Source organism: Cajanus cajan, chromosome 8 (assembly GCF_000230855.2).
Source record: "Cajanus cajan strain Asha chromosome 8, NIPB_CcT2T_4, whole genome shotgun sequence".
In the NCBI taxonomy this organism is placed as follows: domain Eukaryota; kingdom Viridiplantae; phylum Streptophyta; class Magnoliopsida; order Fabales; family Fabaceae; genus Cajanus; species Cajanus cajan.
Genome location: NC_138524.1, coordinates 24,349,750 through 24,370,703, shown reverse-complemented (window position 1 = coordinate 24,370,703; position 20,954 = coordinate 24,349,750). Strand labels below are relative to the sequence as shown.

Genomic DNA, 20,954 nt, shown 5'->3' with positions numbered 1-20,954 from the left:
AGGCTCGGTCACTATCATCATCAAGGAATGTTACTGCTTCAAACAAAACAATTAGTGAAGGTTCTACCTGATTTAGAAGATCATCTTCCTCATTGCCAAGCATGTCAATTTGGAAAGCAACACATGAAACCTTTTCCAAAAACAACTTGGAGAGCAACACAGAAGCTTCAATTAATTCACACTGATTTATGTGGACCACAACGAACACCATCTTTCAAAGGTAGTCTTTACTATATTGTCTTCATTGATGATTTTACAAGATTTTGCTGGATTTTTTTCTTAAAATTCAAGTCAGAAGTGGCTGGAGTGTTTTGGAAGTTCAAGAAAATGGTGGGAAAACAAAGTGCCTGCACCATTCAAGTTCTACGGTCAGACAATGGAAAAGAGTATACCTCGAGAGAATTTAATTCGTTTTGTGAGGAAGTGTTGGGATACAAACAAGTCCCACATCGATAAAATATGACAAAAAAATAACAACTTATATAATACAAACATACTTCAATGATAGAGAGGCCTTTTGGGTGATGACCAAAAGCAAAACCGTGAGGGCTAAGGCCCGAAGTGGACAATATCTCATCATTGTGGAGTATGTTTGTGTAATAACCCTATAAAATAACCCTCATAAAATATCCTCTCAGACAAATACCATAACATAATCCCATCAGTGGTATCAGAGTCGCAGGTTGGATTCGGTGAAAACCAATAACCCCCATAAAAAACTCATAACATATAATGTGCTATATAAAGACAGATTTCGCTGCATGAAAGATTAGGTCCCTTGTTTGAGAGGAAGATTATTAGGATACAAAGAAGTCTCACATCGATAAAATATGACAAAAAAATAACAACTTATATAATACAAACATACTTCAATGATAGAGAGGCCTTTTGGGTGACGACCAAAAGCAAAACCGTGAGGGCTAAGGCTCGAAGCGGACAATATCTCATCATTGTGGAGTATGTTTGTGTAATAACCCTCATAAAATATCCTCTCAGAAAAATACCATAACATAACCCCATCAGGAAGCTGGCATAGAACACCAATTTACTGCTCCCTACACTCCACAACAAAATGGAGTTAGTGAGAGAAGAAACAGATACGTTCTGGAAATGGCAAGATGCATGCTACACGAGAAAAATCTGCCTAAGCAATTTTGGGCCGAGGCGGCAAATACTGCAGTTTTTCTTCAGAATAGACTTCCTTCAAAGGTAGTGAAGAATCTGACACCATTTGAAGCATGGTATGTGTTGAGAGTAATGGTGAATGGAGAGAACATATTCCTTGTGTATTGCAAAGCAAAATATGTGTTTAAATACAAAGCAGTGGGCCTAGGCCCATAAGATAAAAAACTATAAGATAAAAAACTATAAGAAAACTATATCTAACACTCCCCCTCAAGCTGGTGTATATAGATCATATGCACCAAGCTTGTTACAAATATAATCAATCCTAGGACCCCGTAATGATTTGGTGAAGACATCTGCCAACTGATCAGTAGAGTTAACAAACTGAGTAGTAATGTCCCCAGGTAAAATCTTCTCACGAATGAAGTGACAATCTATTTCAATGTATTTGGTCCTCTCGTGAAATACTGGATTTGAGGCAATATGAAGGGCAGCTTGGTTATCATATATGAGAGTCATCTGTGTAACTTCGCCAAATCTCAGTTCTTTAAGCAACTGTTTGAGCCAAATGAGCTCACACGTAGCAGAGGCCATAGCACGGTATTCTGCTTCTACACTAGATCTTGCCACTACATTCTGCTTCTTACTTTTCCAGGAAATCAAGTTATCACCGATAAAGACACAATAACCTGAGGTGGATCTCCTGTCAAAGGGACAGCCTGCCCAATCTGCATCTGAGTATCCCACAACTTGGGTATGATTATTGTAGCCATATAATAAACCTTTTCCTGGAGCACCTTTGATATACTTCAGAATGCGGATGACTGCATTCCAATGTCCTGCACATGGAGAATTGAGAAATTGACTCACCACACTAACCGCAAAAGAGATGTCAGGACGAGTTACCGTGAGATACTTCAATTTCCCAACTAGTCTTCTGTACCTCTCAGGATCTGAGAAAGGCTCCCCCTGACTAGGTAGAAGTTTAGCATTAGGATCCATAGGTGTATCAACGGGCTTGGAATTCATTAGCCCAGTTTCCTCTAAAATATCCAATGCATACTTTCTTTGAGATATTACAATTCCATTTGTAGATTGTGCTACCTCAATCCCCAAGAAATACCTAAGTTTACCAAGGTCTTTTGTCTGAAAGTGATGGAAAAGATGTTGTTTTATCTGAGAAATGCCATGATGATCACTACCAGTAAGAACAATATCATCAACATACACTATCAAGTAGATGCACCCAGTAGTGGAATGTCAATAAAAGACCGAATGATCAGCTTCGCTTCGAGTCATCCCAAACTGTTGGACTACAGTACTGAATCTACCAAACCATGCCCTTGGAGACTGTTGAAGACCATAAAGTGATTTGCGGAGACGACATACCAAACCGGAAGACTCCCCCTGAGCAACAAACCCATGAGGTTGCTCCATATAAATTTCCTCAAGCAAATCCCCATGAAGAAAGGCATTTTTAACATCCAGTTGATAGAGAGGCCAACGGCGAAGAGCAGCCATGGCTAAGAATAATCTGACAGAGGTCATCTTGGCAACAGGAGAGAAAGTGTCACCATAGTCTAATCCAAAAATTTGAGTATAACCTTTGGCGACCAAACGAGCTTTGAGTCGATCAATGGTGCCATCAGGACCAACCTTGACTGTGAAGATCCATCGACATCCAACCACAGACTTCCCAGGAGGCAAAGAAACAAGATCTCAAGTACCATTGTTTTGAAGAGCACACAGTTCATCAAGCATGGCTTGTCTCCAACCAGGGTGGGCCAAGGCATCACCTACATTTTTAGGAATAGACACAGAGGAAAGAGAAGAGAGACAAGTATATTGGGAGGGGGATAATCGGTGATAACTCAGAGTAATATAATGAGGGGAAGGATTACGAGTAGAATGATTACCTTTCCGAAGGGCAATAGGGAGGTCAGACTCAAGTGGTTGGGCCGGAGGAGACGAAGGAGGTGGCACCGAAGTAGAGTCGGGTGGGGGTCCAATGGGAAGGCTGGAGCGTTGCCGACGATGATAAACTTGAAGTGGAGGCTGAGGTGGTGGGTCGGGTGACACAGCAGACACAGGAGGAGTATCAAAGACAAGAGGTAAGGGTGAAGGGGCAAGGACAGGTGTAGGAGAAGAGGAAGTAGATGAAAAGTAGAGAGAAGACTCAAGAAAGGTGACATCAGCTGAAATTAAGTAGCGACGAAGGGAGGGTGAGAAACATTTATACCCTTTTTGAGACCTAGGATACCCTAAAAAGACACATTTATGAGATCGAGCGGAGAGTTTGTCAAGACCAGGACTGTGATTATGGACAAAACACGTAGATCCAAAGACGCGAGGAGGTAAAGGGTGGAGAGGTGTTAGGCAACTGGCATTAAAAAGAGAGAATAAAAGAATAGAAGAGAGAAATAAACAATACTAAGAGTATTTGTTTTTGGTGTGTTTTAAACCTTACAAGGTGCCTCTATATATATAGCATAAGGAAGAGGCAAGCATTACAAACTAAGTGATGTGGGACTTAATAAGTAAGTTAAACTAAACAATGTGGGACTACTTCAATTTTAGAACTTAGACTACACACTTAACAATTCTCCCACTTGGAGTCTGAGTTCTAGTTAGCTTCCTTGTAAGCATCGAGTTCATATGCTCCTTCGCCTAGTGCAGCTTTCTTTATCTTCAATTATCCCTGAAGACCAGCTGAGGTAATGCAGAGCCTCAGTTTGTCAGTTGTAACAGTCTTAGTTAGCATATCTGCTGGATTTTCTGATCCTGAAATCTTCAGCAGAGATAATTCTTCATCATTTATCAATTCTCTAATGAAATGATATCTTAATTGAATGTGCTTGCATCTAGAATGGAAGACAGGATTCTTCGCAAGACATATAGCACTCTGACTGTCACTGAACAATGGAGCGTTCTTTTGTTCTTTCCCTAATTCACTGAGAAAGTTCTTTAGCCAGATCATCTCCTTGGCTGCTTCTGAGATAGCTATGTACTCAGCTTCGGTAGTTGAGAGAGCAACTCTATTCTGAAGCTTAGACTTCCAACTCACTGCAGTTCTCCCCAAGGTGAAAATGTAACCAGTGGTGCTTTTTCTAGTGTCCAAATCTCCTCCCAAATCTGCATCAGAGAACCCTTGTAAAGTGAAATTACCTCTTTTGAAGAGCAAATTTATTCCTGAAGTACCCTTTAGATATCTTAATATCCACTTTACACCTTCCCAATGCTTCTTCCCGGGATTCGATAGGAATCGACTGACAACTCCAACAGCATGTGCTATGTCAGGTCTGGTGCACACCATGACATACATTAAGCTCCCAACTGCTGATGCATATGGTACTCTTGACATGTGGTCCTTTTCTTCAACTGTCTCTGGAGATTGCTTCTTTGAGAGCTTTATGTGAGTTCCCAAAGGGGTGTTCCTGATTTTGGCATCTCCAACATTAAATCTGTCAAGAAGCTTTTCTATGTATTTCTCTTGAGACAACTTCAAGACTCCTTCTAGTCTGTTTCTAGAAATCCTCATGCCAAGAATTTGTTTAGCTGGACCAAGATCCTTCATCTCGAAGTGGTCTGTCAATTGCTGCTTTAGCCTGTTAATTTCTGTCATATTTGGCCCTGCAATTAGCATGTCATCAACATATAGAGCAAGGATAATATAACTGTTAACATATTTCTTAACATAACAGCAATGATCCATGTCACATCTGCTAAATCCTGAGTTTTGCATAAACTCATTAAATTTTTTGTACCACTGCCTTGGTGCTTGTTTCAAGCCATACAAGCTTTTATGAAGCTTGCATACAAGATTTTCCTTGCCTGAAACTTTAAAACCTTCTGGCTGAGTCATATAAATATCTTCATCTAAATCTCCATGCAAGAATGCAGTTTTAACATCTAACTGCTCCAAATGAAGATTCTCTGCAGCAACAATGCTCAGTATGACTCTGATGGTAGTCATTTTTACAACTGGAGAGAAAATTTCTGTGAAGTCAATTCCTGGTTTCTGCTGAAATCCTTTGACCACAAGTCTCGCCTTGTATCTTTTTCTGCCATCAGATTCTTCCTTCAGCCTGTAAACCCACTTGTTTTGTAGAGCCATCTTTCCTTCTGGCAATTCAGTTAACGACCAAGTACCATTCTTTTGAAGAGATGTCATCTCATCCTTCATTGCTAACTCCCACTTGACAGAATCATTCCCCTGTATAGCCTCATCGAAGTATTCTGGCTCACCAGCATCAGTCAACAATAAATAGTGCAATGAAGGAGAATACCTTTCTGGTGCAACTGAAACTCTGCAGGATCTTCTCAAAGGAGGAGATGCTGGTTCTGATTCAACCTCTATATCTGTACTCTGGCTTCTGTTGGTTATGTCGCTTTCTGAAATTTCTTCAAGTTCTACTTTCTCAGAAGGCTCTGGCAACTTGTCTGTATCAATAGATTCTGCAGAAAATCTATCCTTATAAAATAGATTCTCATTAAAAGTGACATTCCTGCTTCTGATGATTTTCTTGTTTTGGTCATCCCAAAATCTGTAGCCATACATGTCAGAACCATAACCAATAAAATAACACTTTTTGGCCTTGGGATCCAATTTGTCTCTACTATCAGAGTCTATCAAAACATATGACACGCAGCCAAATACTCTTAAATGTGAAAGATTTACCTCCTTCCCAGACCATACCTCTTCAGGCAATTGATAACCCAAAGGAACTGATGGTCCTCTATTTATGAGATATGCTGCTGTGTTGATTGCATCTGCCCAAAACACCTTAGGCAAGCCTGATTGGATCCGCATGCACCTAGCCCTCTCGTTCAATGTTCTATTCATTCTTTCTGCAACACCGTTTTGTTCTGGTGTTCCTGGTATTGTCTTGATCATTCTGATCCCATGTTCTGAACAGAAGTTCTTGAATTCGTGGCTATTATACTCTCCACCATTGTCAGATTTCAGACTTTTCAACTTTAAACCTGTCTGATTTTCAACTTCTGTTTTCCATCTTTTAAACACAGAAAACACGTCAGATTTATTTTTGAGAAAATAAACCCATACCTTTCTCGTAGCATCATCGATAAAGGTGACATAATAGCATGAGCCTCCAAGAGATTTCACTGGAGCTGGCCCCCAAACATCTGTATGCACCAATTCAAGCCTTTCTGTTTTCAGTGTCTTTCCTTGCCTTGAGAAACTAATTTTTCTCTGTTTTCCCAAGATACAGTGTTCACAAGTGCCGACATCTACGTGCCTTAGTTTTGATAACTTACCCTTTGTCGCCATTAGCTTCATTCCTTTCTCACTCATGTGCCCAAGTCTTTGGTGCCACAAGAATGAATTATTGGCAGCCTCAGTAACTGCTATCATGTTCTCATCTGCAACCATGTAAAGTGACCCTCGCTTCTTTCCACGAGCGACAATGAGATTGCCTTTCTTGACTTTCCATGCTCCATCTCCAAAAGTGGTTTCGTGCCCTTCATCATCCAGCTGCCCTACAGATATTAAATTTCTTTTTAAGGCAGGGATATGTCTGACATTTTTCAGTGTCCAATGGCTCCCACTTGAGGTCCTGATGGCAATATCTCCTTTTCCAACAATATTCAGAGGTTTGCCATCTGCAAGGTAAACCTTTCCAAACCTTCCAGAAACATAGTTAGTCAACAATTCATTAGAAGGAGTGGTGTGGAATGACGCACCTGAGTCCATAATCCATGACTCAATAGGACTATCTAGGCTGCAGATTAATGCATCGTCTATCTCGTCAGTTGCTACATTTGCTGATTCATCATCGTCACGTTTCTTGTGATTCTTGTTTTTCTTCGGAGCTTTGCATTGATTGGTAAAGTGACCTCTCTTGTCACAATTCCAACAAACAATGTCATTCCGGAATTTTGGTTGACCTTTAGCTCTTGACTTTGATCTTCCTCGGCTGTTGTAACCTTTTTGAGTGGTTCTTCCTCTACTTTCAGTATTTAATGCTGAACTGGAAGTAGAACTGGAAGGTTCCTCGGAATCTCTCCTGCGAACATCTTCGCTCAAGATCAGGTCGCGAATGTCGTTGAGCTTCAACTTGTTATCCCTTGCAGAACTGCTGACTGCAGTAACAGTTGCAGCCCAACTTTCCGGTAATGATGACAATAGTATCAATGCCTTCACCTCATCTTCAAATTTGATTTGTACTGACTCTAACATAGCAAGAATAGTGTTAAAATCATTAATATGATTAATCACAAGGTTACCTTCTCCCATCTTAAGGTTGAACAACCGACGCATTATGTGTACTTTGTTGGCTGCAGATGGTTTCTCATACATGTCTGATAGTGTCTTCATCAGACTTGCAGTTGTCTTTTCATTGACGATGTTGAACGCGACATTCTTGGCCAATGTCAGCCTGATCACGCCAAGAGCCTGTCGATCTAGCAAGTTCCACTCTTCCTGTTTCATATCGTCTGGCTTCTCCCCTATTAAGGGTTGATATAACTTCTTTTGATACAGATAATCCTCTATCTGCATCTTCCAGAAGCCGAAGTCTTTACCATCAAACTTCTCTATCTTCACCTTCCCTTCTTCTAATGCCATTGCTCTGCTTCTGAGAAAAGCTCTTGCTCTCTAAACTAAGACTCTCTCCTCTTAAACTGAGGAATTCTGAGAAAAGCTCTCACTCTCTAAACTGAAGATTATTCTTTTCTGTTGTGGAAGATCAGATAAAACTGCAACCACAGAGCATACTAAGAATACTCTCCTCTCACTCTCTAAACTGAAGATTATTCTTTTCTGTTGTGGAAGATCAGATAAAACTGCAACCACAGAGCATACTAAGAATACTCTCCCGAACCTAGAGCTCTGATACCAGTTGTTAGGCAACTGGCATTAAAAAGAGAGAATAAAAGAATAGAAGAGAGAAATAAACAATACTAAGAGTATTTGTTTTTGGTGTGTTTTAAACCTTACAAGGTGCCTCTATATATATAGCATAAGGAAGAGGCAAGCATTACAAACTAAGTGATGTGGGACTTAATAAGTAAGTTAAACTAAACAATGTGGGACTACTTCAATTTTAGAACTTAGACTACACACTTAACAAGAGGTTGAGTGGGAAATAAAATAGAGTGAGGTATTTGGTTGTTGAGGACAGAAGATGACATTCGATTGATGAGATAGCAAGCAGTGAGAACAGCATCGCCCCAAAAAGGTTGAGGAACGTGACCATGAAGTAAGAGGGTGCGAGTGGTCTCAATTAGGTGTCTATTTTTGCGCTCAGCCACCCCATTTTGTTGAGGGGTATATGCACAAGAAGTCTGATGAAGAATGCCATGGGAAGCCATGAAGGCTTTAAAGGAGTGAGAGAGGTATTCACGAGCATTATCACTACGAAAAGTACGAATAGAAACACCAAATTGAGTTTGAATTTCATTATAAAAAGATTGAAATATGGAAAATAATTCGAAACGAGATTTCATTAAAAATAGCCAAGTACATCGAGAGTAATCATCAATAAAAGTGACAAAATACTGAAATCCTAAAGTGGACGGGACCCGACTCGGCCCCCAAATATCAGAATGAACTAAAGCAAAAGGAGACGATGCTCGGTTGTGGACACTCGGAGAAAAGGAACTACGACTATGTTTGCCTAACTGACACGACTCACACGATAAATGAGACAACTTAGACAGACGTGGTACAAGATGTTGAAGCTTGGCAAGGCTAGGATGACCTAATTGAGCATGGATGAGGGAAGGGGAATCCGCCACCAAACCAACAGGAGCAGAGGTGCATAGGTGATAAAGGTCGTGAGACTCACATCCGGTGCCAATCATCCGTCCCGAACTCTGGTCCTGTAAGAAAACAAAATCTTTGGTAAAAGAAATAAGGCAATCAAGAGAACGAGTAAGACGACTAAGGGATAATAAATTAAAGGGAGACTCTGGGACATAAAGGACATTGTCAATGGAGAGAGAAGGAGAAAGATGGACAGTACCAACACCATGAGATGTGGCGCGAGAACCATTAGCCATAGTGATAGAGGGTAAATAAGTAGAGGTAGAAAGAGATGAGAAAAGAGACCGATTACCATAAATATGATCGGTAGCACCAGAATCTAGGACCCAAGGGCCAAGAGAGGTGGAGTGAGTGAGACCAACAAACAAAGGGCCTGTGTGCGCAACAGAAGCAGTGGAATTGGAAGCTTGACGTTCTTCATACCATTTAAGGAAGTCATTGAAGAGAGCTGGGGGCCCAGAGCCAGAACTATCAGTGGGGGTAGCACCAGATGCAGTAGAGACAGGAGAGGCAGTGTGGGCAACAGCAGTAGTAAGGCGAGGGGGACGACCATGTAAGACATAGCAACGGTCAATTGTGTGGCCCAGTTTGTGACAGTGATCACACTTGGGACGACCTTTGCCCGGTTTGCGAGAACGCTGACGATCATCACGTTGAGAAACCAAAGCAGGGGAGTCGCCAGTGGGAGCTGAAGAAGGTATGTCAGGGGAAAACTTGCAAGGCACACGCAACAGAGTGGACCAAGCCGAGTTCAAGGTAGGCACGGTCGGAGATCCCAAAATCTGATCATGAATGGAAGAGTACTCATCAGGAAGCCCATACAATGCCATCAACATAAAGAATGTTTGGCGTTGCTCTAGTTCCTTGGCAGGAGTGTCAGCAGGAGGCAAAAGTTCATTGAAGTCATGTAGGAGGCCATGAACTTTGCCCAAATACTCAGCCATGGAGCCATCAAGGCGTCGTGGGGAGATGATATTCTGGAGATTTTGACACACACCATAGAGACGTTGAGTATCATTGGTGTATAAAACTCGGGCTTGTTCCCATACACCAACACATGTCTCATGGGCACGAAAACATTGCTTTAGGGAGGGATGAATGGTCGACTTAAGGACACTACAAATTTGAGCGTCAATTTTCAACCAACGAGGACGATCCTTCTCATCAACGGAAGCAGCTGTCTGGGTAAGGTGAGCAACGTAATCCTGTCCCTTAAGCCAAAGCTTGATATCCGAAGCCCAAGTATCATAATTGGTGCCATCTAACTTGTCAATGGAAAGAGAGACATTGACATAATTAGTGAAAATAGCAGAGTCAGGCCGATCAGCGGAAGAGGAAGCCATAGATGCTGTAACAGGAGAGAGAAAAAAAAAACGGCCCAAGAAGGAAGAGATTCGTGACAAACGAGGTCCAATCACAAAACAAATAGTAGATCGGGGTAGAGGAGGTCGGGGCGAGTCCGGCGCCGGTGGTCACCGCCGGAAAAGTCGCCGGACGCGCCGCCACGTGTGGCGGCTGACGGAGAGGAGAGAGAAAACGCGCCCAGCATGGAAGCGGCGCGTGGGGGCGCGTGCGGCCTCCGTTTGCCGCGCGACCGGTGGCGTTGGGTTCGCCGGAGGAAGGCGAGTTGGGTGGGGGGGTCGCCGGCCGGAAAGGTGGCGGCGGCGACAGCGAAGAAAAACCCTAAAAAATAGGAAAAATTGCCGGAAAGAGACACGACTGAGTGGATAGCCGGAAAACGGAATGAGACACGTTTTCCGGGCACCGATGAACAGTAGGTCCACCGGAAAGTCAAGGATAGGCTCTAGATACCATGTTGAGAGTAATGGTGAATGGAGAGAACATATTCCTTGTGTATTGCAAAGCAAAAGATGTGTTTAAATACAAAGCAGTGGGCCTAGGCCCATAAGATAAAAAACTATAAGATAAAACTATATCTAACAGTATGGATATAAGCCGTCTCTAAATTTTTTAAAGGTGTTTGGTTGTTTGTGCTTCACCTATGTTCCTCAGGTTAAGCGTGATAAACTAGACAAGAAGGCAGTACAAGGAATCTTTATAGGCTATAGCACAATATCCAAGGATTACAAAGTCTTTTAGCCACAAACAAGAAGTATTGTCATAAGTAGAGACGTGCACTTTGTGGAAAATGAAGAATGGAACTGGGAGCAGAGAAATCAATCCTCAAATCAATCAAATTTTCCTATCACAAATGTTGAAGAACAAAGAAATGAAGACTGGCAAAATGAGATGGTGGATGACATTCCAATTAGAGGTACTAGACTGCTTTTTGATGTTTATCAGTCTTGTAACATTGCACTTAGTGAACTTGCAAGTTTTGAAGAAGCAAAGCATGATCAAAACTGGATGGTTGCAGTGGAGGAGGAGCTTTACATGATCGAAAAAAACAATACATGGCAACTTGTAGACAAACCTTGAGACAAAAAAGTCATTGGGGTCAAATGGGTGTTTCGAACCAAGTTAAATGCAGATGGCTCGGTCAATAAGCACAAGGCGAGGCTTGTGGTTAAAGGCTATTCTCAAATTTTTGGAGTGGATTATTCAGACACATTTGCACCGGTTGCCAGGCTCGATACCATCAGGTTACTACTTGTCGTTGCAACACAAATGGGCTGGAAAGTGTAGCAGTTGGATGTCAAATCAGCATTTTTGAATGGATTCTTGCAGGAAGAAATTTATGTTGAGCAACCCGAAGGACTTGAGAAAAACGGAGAAGAAGGCAAGGTCTATCTTCTAAAAAAGGCACTCTTTGGATTGAAGCAAGCTCCAAGAGCTTGGTACAGTAGTATTGATAATCATCTGCTAAGTATAGGCTTTGAAAAAAGCTTATCTGAGTCCACTTTTTACATCAAACACTGTGAGTTCAACATTGTTATCATTTCACTATATGTTGATGATCTTTTAGTGACTGGAAATAATGCAGCCTTAATCGATGAATTTAAGATGGAAATGATGAAAGTTTTTTAGATGACTGGTCTTGGATTGATGACTTACTTTCTTGGAATGGAGATCAAGCAAAGTAAAAATGAAGTCTTTGTTTACCAAAGAAAGTATGCTAAGCAGATTCTAAAGAAGTTTCATATGGAAGATTGCAAGTCAATGAGCACTCCTATGAATATAAAGGAAAAGTTCAGCAAGGAAGATGGAACTGAAAAAGTAGATGAGACATACTTCAGGAGTTTGATTGGGTGCTTGATGTATCTTACAGCAACAAGACCTGACATCTTGATTGCTGTAAATATTTTATCTCGATTCATGCACTGTGCAAGTGAAACACACTTGAAGGCTGCTAGAAGAGTGATTAGGTACATCAAAGGCACAACCAGTTTTGGCATCAAGTTCAAGAAAAGCAAGGATTTCAAGCTGTTGGGCTTCTCTGACAGTGACTGGGCAGGGTGCATTGATGACATGAAAAGCACCTCAGGATATTGCTTTAGTCTTGGATCTGGAGTTTTTTCATGGAGCTCAAAGAAACAAGAAACAATAGCTCAATCTACTACTGAAGCAAAGTTTATTGCTGCAACTACTGCTATCAACCAAGCTTTATGGTTGAGGAAGATATTGAGTGATCTTAATCTTGAGCAGAAGGAAGACACTAGGATCTTTGTTGATAATCAAGCTGCAATTGCTATTTCTCACAATCCGGTATTCCATGGAAAAACTAAACATTTCAACATCAAGTTGTTTTTCTTGAGAGAGGTGCAAAGGGATGGTGTTGTAACTCTTGTCTATTGCAGAACAGAAGAGCAAATTGCTAATATCTTTACTAAATCCATGCCAGCAAGCAAGTTCGAGATCCTAAGAATGAAACTTGGTGTTTGCAGTCTCTAAAGCAAGGAGGAGTATGTTAGTTGTTGTGTTTAGGACTGCTGTCACTTTTTAATTATCCATTTATTTGTGTTTTGAATAAGTCAAAGTCAGTTTCCTAATTTTCAGTTTTAGTTTCTTTCTTTTAAGTTTGTTCAGTCGTGGTCTCATTAGAAAATTTACTGTTAGTGGTCAGTTATTTTTATTGGCTATATATGTACGATTAAAAGAAATCAATATATCTCTCATTTTTAAGCATATCTCTATTTTCTCTTCGCCGCAGCCTAATTTTTCCCTTTTCTTCAAACGATCTTCACTCTTCTGCTGCAGCTTCAATAACCCACAATGACTTTGTATGTAAAAGACTTCCAATTGTTTTCAAGGTCATAGGTAATCCTTTGGATTTTTCAACTATCTTTGTAACAATCTCCTTCAACTCAACAATCAACCGAGGGTGACCATCTTGGAATGCATGTTTAGGAAAAACTTGTCAGCATTGATCTTTGTGTAATTGCATTAGGTGATGCACTTTATTTGAATGCATGGTAGAAGCAACTTTCTCACTATGTGTTATAACAAGGATTCTACTTTCTTGAGCCCCATAATTAAGAGGAGTTAGCAAAACTTTCCATTTATCTCATTTTTTCTTCCTAACATCATCCAAAACGAGAAGAAACCTCTTCCCTGACAATCTTTCTTTCAATCTTCCAGGAAGCATTTCTAGGTCTCTGCTATCATCTTTTGATATAATAATTGCCTCAAGAATTACTCTTTTTACCGTAAAACATCAAACTCATCCGAAACACAGGCCCAAGCTTTAATACCAAAATTATCCTCCTTCATCCTTGGGTCATTGTATATATGTTGGCCAAGCGTGGTCTTACCCAACCCACCCATGCCCATAATAGACAGTATTGATAACTGGTTTAGATGGTTAGTTTAAGATGTAAGTCAATTAATGATCATTTCTTTGTTATCATCTCTACCATAAATAACACTTTCAACCACCAAAGAAGTTGGTGGTAATTTTTGTGACATGTTACTACCTGATCCAATACCAGAATAAGTAGCCTCTTTCAAACCAAGATCACCTTTTTGGCTTGCAAGATGTTCTAGTTTGTCAAGGACTTGTTTCATCCCCAAGCCAACTTTGCTGTTAAATGAACTGAAAGTCGCATTGAAGAAATTTGATACCTTGTAAGTAAAGGCTTGGAGATTTCATAGTCTATTTCATCCGGGAGATCCTCTGCATCAAACACAGCATCTTTGACCGCAGTAAGCCATGCTTTCACAAGTGGATCTCTGAACTGCTTTTGTTCAGCACCATCAGCGAGAGCATCAATAGACAACAGCTTGATGTTCAACTTTTTCAGCAGCTCCTCACCAAGTTTTCTTACATGAATTAAATCTAAAACTTGAGAAGCCAGCCTGTCAAATGCAACCTGAAGGAAAGCAGAAAGTAGAGAGCACCACCAACGAATGCTGCATCCAAGGTAGGAATAGGAAAGGGAGTGAATGAATGGAAATGAGTAATATGAAGTGAAACTGATGCCAGTAAATGATTGAGTGTAAGGGTTAGTATAGTGATGAAATGAGTAGTAAGCTATTTTACAAACGATGGGTTTACTTTGGGGTTAGTGAGCAATATCTTTTTTTGTTTTTCTTTGATTGCCAGTTAACAGTTGAGTGACTTGAGTCACATGCTTTTCTTTGATCCATGAATGAATCACCGGCTATGGTTCCCTGCATTCACATGCTGTCAAATGTTTTACAATTTTATTTACCAAGATAAAATGTGATTCTCGCATCTTCAAGTAATAGTTTTGAACAGTTAAATGCGACAATGTGTGAATTCTGAAATCACATGCAGCGCACTCAGAATCCCCCATAAAAAAAAAATATCCATCAACATTGCACTTTGTCCAACCATCTTTAGTAAGGACCAATGAATAACTTTTCTTTCGCATAGAAACAGTGACTGAATGAATTCTTTCGTATGCTTCCCATTACAGAGAAAAAAAGTAACTTATATTCACCATTGAATCAGTAATTTAGATACAAATCACCAATGACAAAGATGAGAAAGGAAATAATGTAAAAATGGTTCCAAATGTTGACATGTGTCTAACCGTTGTTTAAATTTACTAGAGTTTGCATGTGGTGAGGGTCTGGATAGTTTCTACAAAAGTCTTACGTTTTAACCTTGTTGTAATTGATATACATACATAAATTATGATACTATTTTAATACTCTGTCGGTGTAAAGATTTTTTTTTTGTAATGCTAAGAAAGTGATAAAAGAAAATAAAGTATAATATTGTGTTTTGATTGGCTAGAATAAAAAAATGAGTTAATCATTTATACATTGTCAGTGTAAAGTTTTTTACACTGGCAGTCAGAGCTATTAATAGTTCCATTTTTATTTTAATTTAATTAAATGAGCAGATGAAAAGGTACTATTAACGGCTCTAATTGACTGCCAGTGTAAAAAAACTTTACACTGGTAGTGTATAAGTGATTAATTCTAAAAAAATTATAAGATGATCAGTGTGATGAAGAGACAAAGAAATAAAAATATAAAACTGAATTACAAAACATTTATATAAAAATAATATAGTTCAGTAATTTTTCCTGTTTATTAGTTCCATATTTTAAAAGGTGATGTCTTAGACTAAACAACTTTGAGAGAAAGAAAGACAGACACATGCATTTTTATATCCAGGCAAGTATTACTAATAAATTTTAATTAAATAAATTATAACAAAAAATATATGTAATTGAAGAAAATTAGTAACAGTAAATAATAACGACTTTAATAAGTAGTATTTAACATTGTCGATAACAATTTTCAAAAGTAGTAATGAACTCCAAATCCATTTTTAAGCGCAAGAAGACCCCGTTTGTGTTTCGGGCAAAGATGAGAGAATTGAGAGAAGACAAAATGGGCAAGAAAATTTTGATTTAATAGCAGACAGTGTCGGAGTGTCCTACCTAGGACATTTTTTAATATATAATAAATTAGTATTTTAACTTGCATATTGCATGGGGATGTTGAAAATATGACTAAATATCTTTTGTTTAAAAAGGAATGAATAATTTAGTATTTTAGAAATGTATAAATTATATTTCAAATAATTAGATTCAATTTGTGTTTATTATTTTAATTTTTGTTTCCTAGTTTTAAGAATAGTATATGCTATCAATATTTGAATTTTTGTACAGTTTTGATCTATATATTTAGAGTAAAATAAACCAGAAGAACCATTTTTTCAGGGTTACTTATGGCTCTGATAGTTGAGATCTCTGTCAACAAGCCAAATCACTCGAGAAAAGTAAACTTGACACTATATTAACTCAAAACTTCAAAATATGAGGTGGATGAATTCTTTTTACTTATATGCAGCTCTACTTGTTTAATTTTATACATTGTGAGACTTCTTTAATCATATTCACACTAGCTACAGTGCTACTCAACAGTGTGCAGGAGCATCTTCATGGTTTTCTCGTAAGCACACCTAAAGATGCTGTTACACATTTTATAGAAGTTGCAAGGAGCTTGAAGTTTGAACAGTTTTCCAATATAAGGTTGCAAGAAAGACCCCAAATTTGTAATTCGGAAACATGCTGTTGGGAGATTGTGTTTTTGAGGAAGAATGTCCACTTCTAAGCTATAGGGTGATCAAAGGGATAAGGTTCTTTACATTTCTGTAAATGATGACACTAGTTGAAGTTGTGATTTTACATTTTTCAGTGAAGAAACAAACTGATTAATTACAGGATTACTTCCACATTCTAATTGCTTCACTTGGGGTTATTCCCTGTCTTTGTACTAATAATTTTTTTCAGAGCTACAGTTGCTAGGGAGCCTTGGCTTGCCCCATTAAATTGTGATCAAATTTACCAGATAACCCGATATCTGCACCAATTATAATCTTTATTTAGCTTATGCTGAAATCCGTGTACATGTATCTAAAATCTAACTCACAGTAGCTTAGTAAACGCAAGTTCTCAGCTATTTGTTAACCAAATAATTTGGCAGATATACGGTATACATTGTAATCAAGGGTGTGTATAGTAGTTCATAGAAGAAAAAGTTTTCAAGCTTCTTGACTGCTTTCTCTGGAATGGTTGTGATAGTGCTGCAAAGCCTCTCTTATAGTCTTGAGAGCCTTGTCATATGCTATAAACCCCATAAAATAGAATTCATAGCCATCCTCTGTGACAACCTGGATGTATTTTTCTGCAGGGTTAAATCTATTTGAGGAAGGACTAACCGTGCTTAACTGATCCAGATGCACTATGACCTAGATACAAGACAAAAAAAAAAAAAATCAGTACTGGATAGATATTACGAGAAAACTTGCCTATAGTTTGGGATGCTGTTGTTCAGAAATTCAAAAGGGTTTCAACTTTCAACTATGGTCTCAAAATATTAAACATAGGAGTCATCCTTGACTAAGAGATGTGAAATAGGTGAGCATCTCCCAAAAAGTAGGGGAGGGGGTCTAGTTATTCTATAGTGGCTTTCGAAGATGGTATGAAAAATGTGCATCATTATTACTCATTTTCTCTCATTAAAACTTAATTCTATAAATTGTATACATCACATAGAGAAAAATCAAAAAGTTTCAGTGGTGTATTAATTTCTCTGGATAAATTGTTCATACATTCACTGACCATTTCAACAGATACAAAAGACAATCAGAGACCAAGTGCTGTTGCTTGCTGTCTGAATCTGTAATGTCATTGATGCACTCATATTACTCCTAAGAGGAATGCTATTAACTTATTTTTTAACAAACTCTATCTAATATTGTTTATCTTATTGGTTAAAATTTATTATAAACTATAATCATAAATGAGAACTTATATAAGGAGCGAAACTACACAATTATGTTGTTCCTAATAAATTTTTAGTCAATGATAGTGTGTGTAAAAAAATGTATTACAGTGTGTGATGGTAATATTTCTCTTACTTGTAATACATTATTTAATAAAAACTACTATTAATAAATGCATGTTGAAAGCAGAAAATGAACTGTATTTTTACTTATAATAATGAGTGAGACCAATATCAATACCATTTAACTCATCTAGGCTTATCAGAGCTTCTAGCGTTAGAAGATTACTTGCAACCGATTGGATAACATAGACAACTTTCAAACTACAAGGAGCATACTTTAAAAAGAAAGATATTAAGTACCTTATAATGCACGCTCTGATTTTGCTGCAGGGAATATGGATAATGACACAGTGGATAGTCGCTGCAAAAGGCTATTCTTTTAGTTGACACATAAAGCGTTCCAATTACAGGTCCAGAGGCTGTTGATAAGTAGCAAGCAAATGACTTCATGAGTTTCTCTCCTGGGAAAATCCCAAATGATTGTTGAAATAATATATCAGGCCCTCCTTGTGTAAGCACCTTTGTTCCTTGAACAATTCTAGCGACTGCTGCATCAGCAAGACTAGAACTAATTCTGACTGCAGTATAATACATAAAAGATTCCATTAGAATCAAGTATGGATCTACATCTACACCACTAAAAATTATAGATAGAAAACTAAGCGCATGTTTGGACAAATTGCTCCATAAGCACTTCTAAGAGAAGAAAATAAGAAGAAAAAAAATGAAATAAACTTCTCCGAAAGTTTAAATTAGCTTATTCATAAGCTAATTTGTATAATTTTTCTCGTACTAGTTTTTTTAAAAACTAATTCGTAACTTATGAAGAAGCTAATTTTAGTTTTCGGCTAGAAGTTTATTCAAACACACTTTAAATTTACTTCAGTGTCTGGAAGAACTTTTATTCATGCATGATTGGTAAGGAAGTTGGAGAATTTCGCTTCCATGACATGACAGGAAATTTAATAATTTTGTTCCAGTGCATGACACTATTTTTCGTCTTAGTATCTACATAAATAGTTTATACATTTTGGGCTTTACTTGAAAAGATGCTTGCAAATTAGTTCCTACCATTTGCCAAAGTTATAAAGTATTAGATTTTGCTAAGTTGGCTAATGTTTGTCCTGCACATGTTATTATTCACCAACTTTAATCAAACTACCGTAAAACCTGACGAAACACTTTTAGTAGGATTTTCTCTACCAATCACATTTTGTCTAACTACAAGACTTGGGCCTGAGACCTTATTTCACGGGACCTAATTTAATTTCACTCGAACCAACAACTTATTAGTATTTAATTAGAATATATTGATAGAATATAACAATTTTCCACACTATCTTCCATAAGATATTGCCATCTATGATAAAATTATTGACTTTTGTAATAATAATTTCATCTCAATCATACATAGAATGATTTGTAACTGATAAATATTATAAAAATACTTGCAACATCGATGTATGAAAATCAAACTCGTTTTCTTGAACAGAGATTAAAATGGAAAACAACGTATAGATCAAAATTTTAATTTAACCCTAACCAAATAAAAGGATACGATTCGATCAAAGTACAAAAGGAAAAGAAAAGGGTAAAAAAAAAAAAAAAGAAGATGGTGGAGACAAACTCACTATGATTCCAGAAATTATCAGCCATGATCTCAACTCGTCTAGTTGCTTCTTCAACCTTCCTGTTGCAGCGGTTTATTGCATCACAAATTGGATTTGGACCTGAAAGCATAAAGTGGTATTAAATAAAAGGAAGAAAGTTATCAACAGAAGACAGTATAACTACCACTCACGGTTGGTGGGTGCAGAGGATGTGGGAAGAGGGGAAATTTGAACATAAGGGTTGTTGCTGCCATTGTTGGACATGCTTCTGCTAAATTGATTCAGAAGGATCCTTCACTGTTTAATTTGGTGAGAGGTGGAAGCAATTGATCACGAAAACATGGATGCAAAATAGAAGGACAAAAGAGAATAGAATTATGAATCAGCTGTATTTAATATTAGGGGGTAATATTAGGGGGTGTATTGGATTAGGATTTTAAAGGATTTTTTTAGTTAAAAAAAATCTTGCAAATTTTAAAAGATTTTGCAGGATTTTCATGACTTTTAAGATTTTGCAGGATTCTACAAGACTTAAAATCAGGATTTTAATGGATTCTGCAAGACTTTTAAATCAGGATTTTAATGGATTCTGTAGGATTTTGTGGAGTTTTGACATTTGATAAGATTTAAAAAAAAAATTCATACATTCAAATTTAAAAAGAGTCAAAGACAAAAATAATAAAAAAATAATAATGTCTAGATAAATAATAATAATAATTTTCCATAATATCTCATCCTCTTTTTATAAGATCCACTATCAATTGTAACAATTCATCGGAATCCTCCTTGGTCCAAACTTCATAATTTTCTTTCTCTTTTCCTTTTTCTTTATTATTTCTTTGTGAATCTCCCATTTGAATTACTAAAACAATATATGTTGAAAACTAGTTATATAAATAATTATGGATAAGAGACAAAATCAATAAAATTATATTATTATTTTTAGAAGCACACCAATCATACAAGATCGAATATATCTTGGCTATCCAAATAAATCAAATACCTCAGTCATTATAAAAAAAACATGTAAAAATTGAAATATAGAAACATAAGATAATTTTTTATATAAAAAAAATCAGTATATTCGATATTGAGAAAATATTTAGATATATAATTTTTTTTATATAAACGGAAGTATTTAAATATAGAGAATATATATATATATATATATATATATATATATTATTTTAGTTATATATTATATGATAATTTTTAATATTTATAAATATAAATTATTCTAACAAATATTTTAACAATATTTCCTTTTTTAAAAAAATAAGCTAATGAAAGCATAAATCTTAAACCCTAAAAAATTAGATACTGCAATGTCTTATGTTAATTTTCTTTTTTTAAAATATAAAAAAAATCTTAATTTCACAATATAAAAATAAAAAGAAAAATTCATAGTAAAAAAAATAATTGTTGAGTCATAAAAGGGGGAGAGATAAAAGTAACAAATTCAAGAGAAGGAGAGAGTTCGCAGTTTTTATGCTGAGAAGGTTCTTCCTCCAACTAAGATCCATTTTCATCTCATTCTACTCACAGAAACCCTAACAAATTCATCTTATATATATATATATATATATATATATATATATATTGTTCTTACCGGGAATCCGAGGTAGGATGATCCGCTGGGTAAGATCGGTGAGCCTCCTTCACTGGTACGCTTGTTGCTCCAAGATGGGGGTGATACCTGCAAA

General features: G+C 37.4%; 1 protein-coding gene across 1 annotated transcript; it reads right to left on the bottom strand.

Moving 5' to 3' along the window:
* Positions 1-16,655: 16,655 nt before the first annotated feature.
* Positions 16,656-19,629, bottom strand: LOC109818175 (GEM-like protein 2). Its single transcript, XM_020383579.3, has 4 exons — positions 19,443-19,629; positions 19,273-19,371; positions 17,942-18,219; positions 16,656-17,042 (listed from the first exon to the last, which is right to left on the bottom strand). Exons 1-4 carry the CDS (start codon positions 19,513-19,515, stop codon positions 16,836-16,838), a joined length of 657 nt encoding a protein of 218 aa, XP_020239168.1. The 5' UTR covers positions 19,516-19,629; the 3' UTR covers positions 16,656-16,835.
* Between the last annotated feature and the right edge of the window lie 1,325 nt (positions 19,630-20,954).

Coding starts and splice junctions, on each gene's coding strand:
- LOC109818175 (XM_020383579.3), bottom strand. CDS start 19,515: ATGTCCAACAATGGCAGCAACAACCCTTATGTTCAAATTTCCCCTCTT. Junction 19,372..19,442: donor ATCCTCTGCACCCACCAACC/GTGAGTGGTAGT, acceptor TTATGCTTTCAG/GTCCAAATCCAATTTGTGAT. Junction 17,043..17,941: donor ATCAGAGCGTGCATTATAAG/GTACTTAATATC, acceptor TCTTGTATCTAG/GTCATAGTGCATCTGGATCA.